Source organism: Nannospalax galili, unplaced genomic scaffold (genome assembly GCF_000622305.1).
Source record: "Nannospalax galili isolate Female #2095 unplaced genomic scaffold, S.galili_v1.0 scaffold32, whole genome shotgun sequence".
NCBI classification, from domain to species: domain Eukaryota; kingdom Metazoa; phylum Chordata; class Mammalia; order Rodentia; family Spalacidae; genus Nannospalax; species Nannospalax galili.
In genome coordinates this window covers 4,704,153-4,716,721 of record NW_008335297.1, presented here as the reverse complement: position 1 = coordinate 4,716,721, position 12,569 = coordinate 4,704,153, and the positions used below count along the sequence as shown (strand labels likewise).

Genomic DNA, 12,569 nt, shown 5'->3' with positions numbered 1-12,569 from the left:
ATAAGTCAAAGGTCCTGCTCAACCATGCCTGGCTTCGCTTGGAAGCATGGAGGAAATGATTCCTTTGTGTTGACCCTCCTCTTTGTAGACTGGACACTGGTTCAAGTCCATCTGGTGGGGTCTCCTTGGCCTCCTTGATCAAGAGGACAGGTGACCCACCACAATTACAGGACATTTTGAGAGATGCTCACAGTCCCCTGGAACTAGTCGACCTAGGAAGGCAAGGAGCAAAAAGTGTCCTTTATGTCCCTCTGACCAAATTATTATAGACCTCAAAGTATGTCTGTTCAACATCCAAGAAGGTTAGTTCCACCAGTATGGTACTTTTAATTACTGTGTGCCATGTAGATAAATCTTGGGAAAAGACCAATTGTTCTCAGATAAACTTTGCCTAGACATAAATTTCTTGATCTGGAATGTATAATTTGTCCAGTAGGTTGTTGAGCTAATATGGTTCCCTCTGGTTTTTAAAACTAGCTAGGCATTATTTATCTCTCGCATTGTCTCACCCCTCCATCATGGTTTCCCCAATTAAGGTGTCCCCATCTTTCCCCTTTTTCCCTTAATAATACCCTTCTCCTACGGTCCTACCTCTCTTGAGCTCCTTCTTTCCCTTTATCCCCTAGGTTCCTTGTATACCTTTCCCTCCCGTCTCCCTTAAACTAACCCAATTTTTATTCCTATCTCCCTTACTAATGACTGTTTCCTCCTGTTCTTCTCTTTCAGGTTCTTTCTTTTCCTTTACCTCCCTGGTTCCTTTCCATTATCCTGGTTCCTGTAGTTATGTCTGGATACATACTCACTTACCAGAATTTGGTTCTAGGATCCACATATGAGGGAGAACATATGTCAGATTTTTTTTTCTGAGTCCGTATTACTTCGCTTAGTATAACAGTTTCTAGTTCCATTCATTTACCTGCAAATTTAATGATTTCCTCTTTCTTTACTGCTGAGTAAAACTCCATCGTATAAATGAACCACGTTCTCATTATCCACTCGTCAGTTGAGGGACACTTAGGTTATTTCCATCTCTTAGCTATTGTGAAAAGAGCAGCAACAAACATGGGTGTACAAGTGTCTCTGCAATAGGATGAGTTCTTTGGGTGTATGCCAAGGAGTGGTATAACTGGGTCAAATGGTAGGTTCATTTGTAGTTTTTTAAGAGTTCTCCACACTGCTTTCCACAGGGGTTGAACAAGTTTGCAGCCCCACCAGCAGTGGATGACTGTTCCTCTTTCCCCACATCCTCTCTAACATTTGGTATCATTTGTGTTCTCTTGATCTTAGCCAGTCTGACTAGGGTAAGATGAAATCTTAAAAGTGGTTTTAATTTGCATTTCCCTAATTACTAGTGATGTTGAACATCTTTTAAGATGTTTCTCTTAAAGTGTTTCTTAGCCATCTTTATTTCTTCTTTTGAGAACTCTGTTCAGATCCTTAGCCTATCTTTTAATGGGGTCACTTGCTTTCTTGATTTTTTGTTTTTTGAGTTCCTTATATATTCTGGATGTTAAACCTCTGTCAGATGTGTCGCTGGTAAAGATCTTCTCCCATTCTGTGGGTTTTCTGTTCACTTCCCTGGTTGCCTCCTCTGATGTACAGAAGCTTTTTAGTTTAATGAGGTCCCATTTGTTGATTCTTGACCTTGTTTCCTGAGCAATTGATGTCTGGTTTAGAAAATTCTTTCCTACACCTATGTCTTGTAGGTTTTTGCCAATGGCTTCTTCTAACAGTTTCAGAGTTTCAGGCTTTACATTGAGGTCTTTGATCCATTTGGAATTGACTTTTGTGCAAGGTGAAAGAAAAGAGTTTAGTTTCATTCTACAGGTGGAGATCCAGTTTTGCCAGCACCATTTGCTGAACATGCTGTCTTTCCTCCAGTGAAGTGAAACTAAATTTTAATAAATAATGCTTATTTGCCCTTCCAAACGGCCATGCTCATTTGCTCTCCTCCCAGCAGCCTTTGAGAATGCCAGTTTCTCTGCGTCCTCAGCAATACCTGATGCTATGAGGGTCTTGTCTTTCTGCCAACCTCATGGATGGAAGATGGTATCTTGTTTTGATTTGGCTCCTGATTTGACATGAGGGCAGGCACCTCTGTGTATTCATTAACTGTCTCCCTCCTCTCATCTATGGTCCTCTCATAGTCATTGCCTGATTCATCTTTGCCACTTGGATCATTGGGCTGTTCTGTACTCTCCTCTGGTAGTTTTCTACAGTAATAGTAATTGTTTCGTTTTGTTTTGTTTTGTCTTTGAGCTATATGGCCCCAGCCCTTTTTTACTTGTTATTTGGAAACAGGATCTCTCAGAGTTGCCCAGGCTGGACTGAACTTGTAATCCTTCTGCCTCAGCTTCCCAGGTAACCAGGATCACAGGTCTATGCTGCCAGGCCCAGCTGGCATTTTGTAATTATATTTTTTATAACTATTGATTTTGTGTATGTTTATATGTATGTGTGTATGTTTATATGTATGTTTATATGCATGTGTGTGGGTGTACATGTGACACAGTGCATGGGTGGAGATCAGAGGACAACTTTTTGGAGTTGGTTGTCTCTTTACACCATGTGGGTTCTGGGGATTGAACTCAGGTCATCAGGTTTGGTGGGAAGTGCTTTTACTCCCTGAGTCATCTCACTAGCCCTTCTGTAGTGTTTCTTAAGGTAGTCCTAAACACCCTTTTGAATTGTAGTCAGGGAGGGGTCCAGGAGATGGAGTTGGGCATTGAATTCTGGAAAGTGCCATGCAGGGGTGACCAGGAGGCCTTGTGCACTGTGCACTCCTGAGAGCCATGCATGGAGGCTCCCGAGGCTGCTATATTCCAGGACAGAGCTGCCTGCCACTGAGTCCCTCCTACATACCCCCATCCCTCCCAGGGCTTTAGCACATTGGCATGGCGACTTCTGACTCCCAGCAGAATCCATTCCCACCTGCTTGACAGACTAGGTTCCACTGGACAGCTCTCTGGACTCCTCCTACATTTGAGACCCTGTCACAATCCAGACTCACTTAGCTTGTCCCAGAGCTCCACACAGGAATGCTCACAGCCTACATGTAGAATAGTCACGTTGGGGCAAGAGTTTCCTAAAATCATACCCAAGAAGCCCATACCAGGTCACCCAAAGCCAGCATTTCCTTACTCCCACAAGGACAGCGTTTAGTCCCTGGATGCCTCTTCATTTCTTCTTAACTGCCCCCATTACTCCCTCACCACATTCTCATTTCTTATGAAATCTCCCTGTGTGCTCACAGGGCTTTGATGTCTCAATGACATCTCCGAAAAGCTGTTCTGCTTTGGGGTTTTGGCCTTCCTTTTTTTCCCCTTTGTGGTCGAGGTGGTAGGTCTTTTTCCCTGAAGCCCCTAAGGTAGCTCAGCTTTAAGAAGGAGTCAGCCTCCCTTCCAGTGAACCCCACCATCCCTGACAAGCACCAGATCACTAACACATATCACTGATCTGAACCTCAGAGCAGTTCTTCAAATACAAGGACAGAAGAAAGCTGTTATCCTGTTGGTGGAACAGGAAAAGGAGAGGAGGGGGAGAAAGGAGAAAAGGAAGGAGAAAGGAAAGGCAGGTACTAGACTTGTTCTCATTTGAAAAACTAAAAGATTTTCATTGAGAAAATATTTGAGTATTGAGTAAAGGAAATAAACTCCACCTACCATAAAGAAGGTATGTCTAAGAATGAATAAGACAGCTTTCACTTTTGATAACTCAAAAACAGACAACAGAATGCCATGCAATATGGAATTAAAAATCGAGGGTCGAGGGAACTGGGGAGCTAGAAAAATGTTTGTTGGTGCTGGAGAGATGACTCAGAGGTTAAGAGCACTGGCTATTCTTGCATAAGACCCAGGTTTGAATCCCAGCACCCACATGGTGGCTAACAACCCTCTATAACTTCAGAGGATCTGATGCCCTCTTACACACATGCAGGCATAACACTCATACACATAAAAGGAAGGAAGGGAGGGAGGGAGGGAAAAGGGGAGGGAGGGAGGAGAAAAAAATTGTCTTACAAGCATGAAGACCTGAGTTCAATCCCCACCGTCTGCATTGTTTAAAAAAAGGATATGGTAGTGAATGCTTATAATTCCAGTACTTGGAAGGTTGAGACAGGTAGATCTCTAGGCTCACTGATCTATCTGCCTAGCCTAATTGCTGAGCCCTATGTCCCAGGCCCCTGTCTCAAAAAACAAGGTAGTTATCTCTTGAGGTCACCCAAGCTTGACCTCTGGTCTCCACATTTACAAGTATGCACACCCACACGTATAGATACACACCACCAAAAAAACAACAACAGAAAATTCAGGTCCAAATATAAGCTGGGCTTGGTGGCTCATGCCTGTAATCCCAGCACTCAGGAGGTTAAGGCAGGAGGATTGCCATGATTTGGAGGCCAAACTAGGCTATATAATGAGGTTGGAGGGCAACCTGTGATACATAGCAAGGCTCTATCTCAAAATTGTGTGTGTGTGTGTGTGTGTGTGTGTGTATTTGTGGGTGTAGGTGTTTATAAATTTTCTAGATTCTTTGGCTAGACAGCTAGGACGAGGAAGGAGATTTTAGATAATAAGAAAGGACAAGTCCAAGTTTAGAGGCTTGCGCCTGTTTGGGCTGGTGTTTGCTTGCAGGTTTTGTACTATCCCAAGTGTCAAATGCTAGAGAGATGACACTGACGCCTGAGGCCTGTAAAATCACAGACCATACCCTGGAAACATTCACACAGAAGCCAGAATTTCCAAGCAACTTACATCTCAGAGAACTGAACTCTGTCCTCCTGGGGTGCCTGCCCTAAAGAGAGGAAGGGAAAGATTTTCCTCTTACCCTCAAGTCAATTGAAAAGTGAAAAATGGTATGTATGTGTGTGTATTGGATAATGAGTCCAAATTTGTTGTCATATGAATTTGGGTCAGAATTTATATCATCTTTGTTGCCTTCCTCCTTAACAGTAGATTTAAGCCATTGGGCTCCCAGTAGAACATATTAAGGTGATGAAAGTACTCCATCACTAGAAAGTCTCAACATAACAACTGTCGATTTACGAAAACTCAGTACACTCAAACATGAACGAATTGTGTGGTTTATGAATTATACCTCAATAAAGCTATTACAAAAAATACCACCTACCACTCTTCTCATCGAAAACTTCTCCTGTATGCTGGTCAAGCATCTGTCACTGAGCTACAGCCAGAAGCAGCCAGAGGCTTCTCTCAAAGCTCTGACATACTGCTCTGAACTATTTTTTTTGTGGGATTGCTTTTAATTCACATCTCAAAATGATGGTACTAAATGTTCTACCTTCTTTGTTTTTGATTTTTTTGTGGTTTTTTTGTTGCTGTTGTTGTTTTTGAGACCGCATCTCCCTGTAGCCACAACTGGCCTGGATTCACTATGGAGACCAGGCTGGCCTCAAACTCACAAAGATCCACCTGCCTCTGCCTCCCAAGTGCTGGGACTAAAGGCGTGCACCACCACACCCGGCATCTTTTTTTCTTTTTTAAAAAATGTTTTAAAATTTCTTTTATGTGTATGAGTGTTTTGCCTTCAGGTCTGTTAGTGTACCATGTGTATGCAGTACCCATGGAGGCCAGAAGAGGGTGTCAGATTATTGTGGAGGTGGAAAGCTTTTGCAGTGTGATGGTAATTAAGAGCTTTGGAACAGGAAGAGCTCTTAGACAAGAGATAAGACTGGGGAGATAATCTGGAGTCTTCCTCCATCCCACCCCCTATGGTTGACCTGGAAGGAAGTCTTTGTAACCCCTGAGGCCATACGTTACCTTGCTTAATTGTACCTTTTACTTAATTGCCACCTATGTGCCATAACAAGATCTCCTAGAACTAGAGTTAGGGGCAGTTGTTACCTGACATGTGGGTGCTGGGAACCAAGCTCAGGCCTTCTGCAAGAGCGGCCAGTGCTCTTAACCGAGCTATTTCTCCAACCCCATGCCCTCTTTTTTTTTTTTCCATTTAAAATTGTAATTTTTCCTACTGTTATTATGCTTATTTGTAAATAAATTTTTGTTTCCAGTGCTAGGAATCAAACCCAGAGCCTCACACATACCAGGAAAATGCTCTACAATAAGCTACAGCCTAACCTAATGTGAATGATTTGTGCATGTGTGTGCTAGGGATTGAATCTTGTGCTTGCTACACAAGTACTCTCCCACTGAGCTGCAGCTACAGCCCATGAATATGATTTTTCCCTTAGGCTTTTTAAATATGTTTTTCAAAGTGTATTTTAAATACTTTCTCATTTTAAAAGTAATTTCAAGCAATAGAGTAGTATAGGGGATAAAAATGGGGTCTGCCGGGCATGGTGGCGCATGCCTTTAGTCCCAGCACTTGGGAGGCAGAGGCAGGCGGATCTCTGTGAGTTCAAGGCCAGCCTGGTCTACATAGTGAGTTAGTGAGTTTCAGGACAGCTGGGGCTACAGGGAGACCCTGTCTCAAAAAAAGACCAAAAAAAAAAAAAAAAAAAGGAGGGGGGGTCTGGCAACGAGGCTCAGCGGGTAAAGAAAGGTACTTGATGCCAGACTTGACAACCTGGGTTTGATTCTCAGTACCCACATGGTGACAAGAGAGACCTGACTCCTGAAGGTTGTCCCATGACCTGTGCACACACACAGTGGGATGCACACTCATGCACACACAAAACTACGTAAATGTAATAAAAAGCAGTTATTTTTAAATGGACTCTTCCATTAGCACTGGTACTCCCTCACACACACTCCCACCTCCCTTTTCTCACTTCCCTCCTCACATGTAACCACTGTTTAGAGTTTGGTTAAATATAAGTTTTTACATGGGGTTTATAATTTTCCATCTGATAGGGAAAAGTTAGACACATTGTTCCCCTATTTGGGGACATTTGGGGTTTTTCCTGAGTTGGCTATCTTTGAAAACATAAATGAGGGAGGGTTTCATTGAAAAGGGAATGCAGAATGGACTATAGATGTGATGACTTGTGTTGCTCAGGTGACTTCAGAGTCTGCAGGATGAGGGCTAAATGAGACATCAGGTTTGGGTATAAACTTCAAGTGTAAGAGATCTGACACATGCTGAGGACACCTGTGTGTACTCTTCCATGCTAAATACTTTTCCTATTTGCTCCCATTTACTGCAGCAAACATCCCAAGATAAGGAACCTTCTCCCCATTTCACAGATGGAAAACCTTGGTTCAGAGCGAACAAGTGCCTGGCTCAGTGTCACACTCCTCCAAGGGTAGAGCTGGGCTCTGAATTGTCAGATACTGAATTGAGGACTTGGGGATGGTGCTACTGAGAATAGGGAGCTCCTATTTTCCTTCACTTAGGCAAAAACCATCATCATACATGTAAACTGCCTTTGGTCCACAAGGAAACCTGGGTATATTCCCAGGATTTGGGCTGTTGGATGATGGTTGTTTTGATGCTGAGGTGGAACCCCCTGCATGCTATGCAGGTGCTTCCACTACAGTTTGTACACGTGATATACAGTGAACATTGGCCTAATGATTTATGTGCTTTGTATCGGTCCCAACAAGAACTGCTTTGAGAGCATGAGAAATTTGAGGCCCAGAGGTGAAGAAACTTGCCCAACAGAGCTGGCCAAGGAGGGACTTAAACCCAATTCTTTGTGACACTAGGACCCTCAAGAGGCAGCCAGAGAATCTCCCTCAGACCAGACTGCCCAGCTAGGCCTCATTCTGCTTGCTCCCTCCTCCCAGATAACAGCGACTTGATTGCCTGCACAGTGATCACCAAGGACGGCGGCATGGTCCAACGTTTCCTGGCTGTGGATATTTACCAGATGAGCCTGGTGGAGCCCGATGTGTCTCGACTTGGCTGGGGAGTGGTCAAGTTTGCAGGCCTTCTGCAGGTGAGATTCTAAGAACCCATCTCTTCTCAGCCAGCTCTACACATGCATGTGCCAAATTAGCTTTACAGGTACTTCTGATGACACAAGGAGCATGTGCACAAAAGTCAGAGCACTGCACAGATAAGGGTCAGTTACATCTGACCAAAACCCTCGAGCCTTCCTCTGTCCCCTGCAGGAGATAGCCTCCATTGTCTGGCTGATCTTTCCAGATCTGTTTCACTGCCAAGTACATGTACCTACATGTACTATTTTTTTAATTGTGTATCCAGCCAAGTGTCAGGTGGGGAGATGGGGGAACACATAGTGGTTCATATCTGTAATCTCAGCACTCAGGCAAAAGTTGGAATAGTCACCACAAATCCAAGGACAGCCTGTCCAATTTTGTAGGTTCCAGGTCACGGAGTAGGTAGCAAGACCTTGTCTCATAATGGGGTGGGGGGGAGCAGGTACTGGGGTTTTGGCTCAGTTGGTAAAGCTTTCCTAGCCTGCATGGGCACTGGTTTCCATCTCCAGCACCACAGTGTGATAGTGCACCACCAGGTGTGATAGTGCACACCTGTAGTCCCGGCACTTAAGAGGTAGAGACAGGAGAATCAGAAGTTCAAGGTTCATGTCTACATAGCAACTTTGAAGCCAGCCTGGGCTACATGAGAGTCTACTAAAAAAACAAAAACTGAGAAACTTTAGAAAGAAGCATGTCTGTCCTAAACATATACAAACTGCTTTCTTATCATTGTTCCCTAAACAACTGTCTACCTAGTGTATATCCTATATGAAGTCTTGTAAGTCCTCTAGAGATGATTTAGAGTCTTCAGGAAGATGTAGGAAGGTTATATGTAAATACCATGTCATTTTATATAAGAGCAGCTTGGCATTCCTGGAGAGTGGGAATGGGGGGGGTCCTAGAATAATATTCCTTGGATGCTAAGGGATGGTGGTATTTGAGCATGTGGGTAGATTTTTATGCCATCACTTTGGCCATATACTGGACCTTGCTTTTCTCTTAGAGCATTTTGGAGTGTATCTAGCCATGTTAGCAAATGCACACCTGCTGGTTACCCCAGGGCATGCTCCCTGGCCAAGTTGATTGTCCCCAACTTCCTAGGCATACTGCTGCAAGCCCAGAGCTCGGTTTCCATGTGCCCTAGACAGGATTTCCCTAGGCAGATAACCAAGAAGTTGGCATGTGTCTATTTTAAGAGTCCATAGAACCTGCCCACTTCCTCTCACATCACTGTTACCACCAGGAGTTCCTGAGAATTCCCTCCTCACTCCCTCTGAAGCTAAGTGAGGCTTAGCTACACATCAAGTTGGAACTTGGGATTTTTCAGCATTTGTCAATACAATGGGTGACTAATGCTGAGCTGCAGAGCTAATGAAACAAAGAACTTGCAGCGCTGAGAGGAGCCTGCCACATCCCATTCCTCCTGTGCTCCGTCCCTGAATTCCCAGTGAACCTGTCCCAGCCTGAGAGTCAGAGAATCCATTTCCTTGGTGCAGTTCTTGTTCCTGGAAAGACCTCACCCCTGCCAACTCCACTCCTCCTTACCACAGCACTGACCAGCCAGCTGGATCCCACTCTTCACAGTAACCACCCTATATGCGAAGTTACTACCATTGCCTCTTTTTCCCAGGCTCCTCTTTCAGGATCTTCCTGTTCTTTTTTTAAAAAGTCTTTCAGTGAAGCAGAAAGAGAGAACTATAGAAGAATCTTTTTTTTCCAAAAAGATTCCTATGTAAAGCATTGTCCACTAGATGACTTGCACATCTTGTTTATCTAGGCTTATATCAATTTCCTTTAGAATTTAGTGTCAGGAAAGTGTTTTTCTCCCCCAAAGGATTAATGTGTGTCCTCCATCAGACAATGAAAGCCACATAAACCTTTTTTTTTCCCCCCTTTTTGGTCGTCTTCCAATAGCTACTATTTGTCAGGTCGTTACTCTGCATCCAGAGCTCCCTGCTTTAAATGCATAATAGCTTCATCTGATCCTCACTCTCACCCTTTGAGGCAGGCATTCTTTCCAAAGAGGAGCCAAATGCAGTGGCTCTCTTCCTTCTGGGCCTTTTGCAGTGGTTCCCACCTCCTCTAGCATGGCTGACCTTTGGGTCCATCTCCTGTCTCATGTGCTTTTATCTCATGTGCCCTTGAACCTTTGTGGGCAACAAAATCCATCCTGAGGCTTTATGTGGGACTGATCCTTATTACACTTGCCGCTTGTCAGTGTCTTTTTACATGCAGCTTGCTAAAGTCTCTGCCAAATGGCCCTGGTGGCCCTCTCTTGGGATATACCAACGATTTACCAAACAACACTAACAACGCTCATTCTTAAGAGAAGCAAGGAGATAAGCAGCTGTGCTTCAGATGACACCAGGTAGCAATGGAGATTTGGAGTTGTGACCTCTGGTTTCCCTAAAGTAAGAATTATTACAGTTTGCCTGTTGTGACAGTGGTGGCTGTTAAAGAGGCTGGTGTGCCCCTTTATTCCCTAGGCATCCCAAGTCCTCATGAAAACAGGTACCAGCCATCACATCCAACACTGACTTTTTCCCACCTCTTAGGCTGATCTGCATTCACCCTTGACTTTGTAAGATTTGGTCTCCTTCAGAGCAAAAGCAGAATCAAAGTGATGGTATCTTTCTCCACGGATACCCTCTCCCAATGACAGACATCTTGCCTTTGCTTCCTTGCTGTGCAGGACATGCAGGTAACAGGTGTGGAAGACGACAGCCGTGCCCTGAACATCATCATCCACAAACCTGCCTCTAGCCCACATTCCAAGCCCTTCCCCATCCTGCAGGCCACCTTCGTGTTCTCCGATCACATCCGCTGCATCATCGCCAAACAGCGCCTGGCCAAGGGCCGCATCCAGGCCAGGCGCATGAAGATGCAGAGAATAGCTGGTGAGTGGCCACAAGAGTGGGAACATACAGCCACAGAGCTGTCACTCCCTGCTCACACTCACCTGGAAAAGTCCAGGGGTTCCTATAGATAAGGATATGGCTGGGTCAGGACTTGCTATGCTTCAGGAATGGTGGGACTTCCCTGCTTCCCAAGTGTTTAGAGAAAACTTACAGGGCTTCAAGGAAGGGAAGGGACCCTCCCTAACAGACAAGAGGCTGGGAACACCTGTTCTCACTCTTCACACTGAAATTCCCAAGCTTATAGTCACAAAGTGCTGCAATCTCTGCCATCCTGGTTACCCCAAACAGCCCTTAAGTTGGTAGGATCTTTGCTACCCTCCTTATAGCAGGGGAAACTAAGGCTGTGACCTGCTGACCACACAGAAAACAAGTTGGCAGGACATCCTACTCTAGATCAGGTTTTGTTGTAGTTGCAGTGCTGGGGATGGAACCCAGGGCCTCACACATGCTAGGCAACTGCTCTGCCACTAAACTACCCCAACCTAGCAGAATTTCCCTCACCCTTTCTTCCTTTCCCTTCCCAGCTCTTGGGACAGGCACCTGCAAGAGGGGAGGTTGGGAGAGGCAGCACCGAATACTAAATCCAGAAGTCATTTCGTGCTTCACAAGGAGCAGGATGGTGTACTGCAGGGGCTTTCTTCATAAAGGCCTAAAAGATGTTCCTCCATCTGGCAAAGTGGAAGCCAAGGCCTTATCTTGGCGCAGGGTAGGGGAGGGCAGATGTGTTGTCTGTCAGCTCCTTAAACCACCAGCCTCCCCTTCAAGACTCCCAGTACTTTCAGCTCAAACTTGAACAGTCCCTCTGTTGTGGCTGCCAAGGGAATGTCTAGCCCACAGTGAGGAGGGACACTTTCTCAAGGAACAACCTGAGACTCAGCCCTAGGAGGGCTGTGTTCTAGGCATGGCAGCTCCACAGTGTGCCACGCACGCCTCTGTGATTTGCAGTGGCTGTGGCCTGAGTAGTCCCCCTTCTTATTTCTCATTTAGATGAAACTTGGCCCATGGAATCATTACAGAAGCATTTTGTAATGTGTAAAGTGACTTAAATCATTCAGCCCTTTCTTTCACGATTTATATTCAGACTTTTTTCCCCTTTAATGTAAAGCAGTTTCTCACAGCTGGCATGAAAGTCAAATATTTCATTTGAAAATTGAGGATTATGCTGTAAAGTGACTGCTAGAACGAACGCTTTGGGTATTTCTTAAATTGATTTTTAAAAGCCCCTCTGAACTGGTCATGAAAGTTGTTTATGAAGGAAAGAGGGTAGCAATGACAGGTAAGCACACTCATAAATAGTTATGCACATCTAGATGCTCCCTCACACATGATCATTTACAGTCAAGATTCAGCCCAACCATGATCATTTATAGTCAAGATTCAGCCACCCAGACACTAAAAATTCTGAAATAGGGCTGGGGAGATGGCTCAGTTGGTAAAGTATTTGCTGCACAAGCATGAGGACCTGAGTTTAGATCCCAGTACCCATGGAAAAGCCAGATGTGGTGGCATAAACCTGTAATCCCAGTCCTGAGGAGGTGGAAACAGAAGTGGCTCTGGTGCTCACTGGCCAGCTAGTTTAGCCTGATTGGTAAGCTTCAGTTGAGTGGAAGACCACACAACAAAAAAATATGTGAAGGGCTGGGCGTAGTGGTGCACGCCTTTAATCCCAGCACTCGGGAGGCAGAGGCAGGTGGATCTCTGTGAGTTCATGGCCAGCCTGTGGAACCACATAGTGAGTTCCAGGACAGCTGAGGCTATAGGGAGACCCTGTCTCAAAAAAAGACAA

At 44.8% G+C, this 12,569-nt stretch overlaps 1 protein-coding gene across 3 annotated transcripts in view; it reads left to right on the top strand.

Moving 5' to 3' along the window:
- The window catches only part of Clec16a (C-type lectin domain containing 16A), a gene marked incomplete in the record, with an annotated part of 241,639 nt that overhangs the window by 178,891 nt on the left and 50,179 nt on the right, over window positions 1–12,569 (top strand). For all 3 annotated transcript variants that reach the window (XM_017797361.2, XM_017797362.2, XM_008829928.3), the window contains 2 exon segments: window positions 7,710–7,861; window positions 10,558–10,762. In XM_017797361.2, coding sequence (XP_017652850.1) covers window positions 7,710–7,861; window positions 10,558–10,762 — 357 coding nt within the window.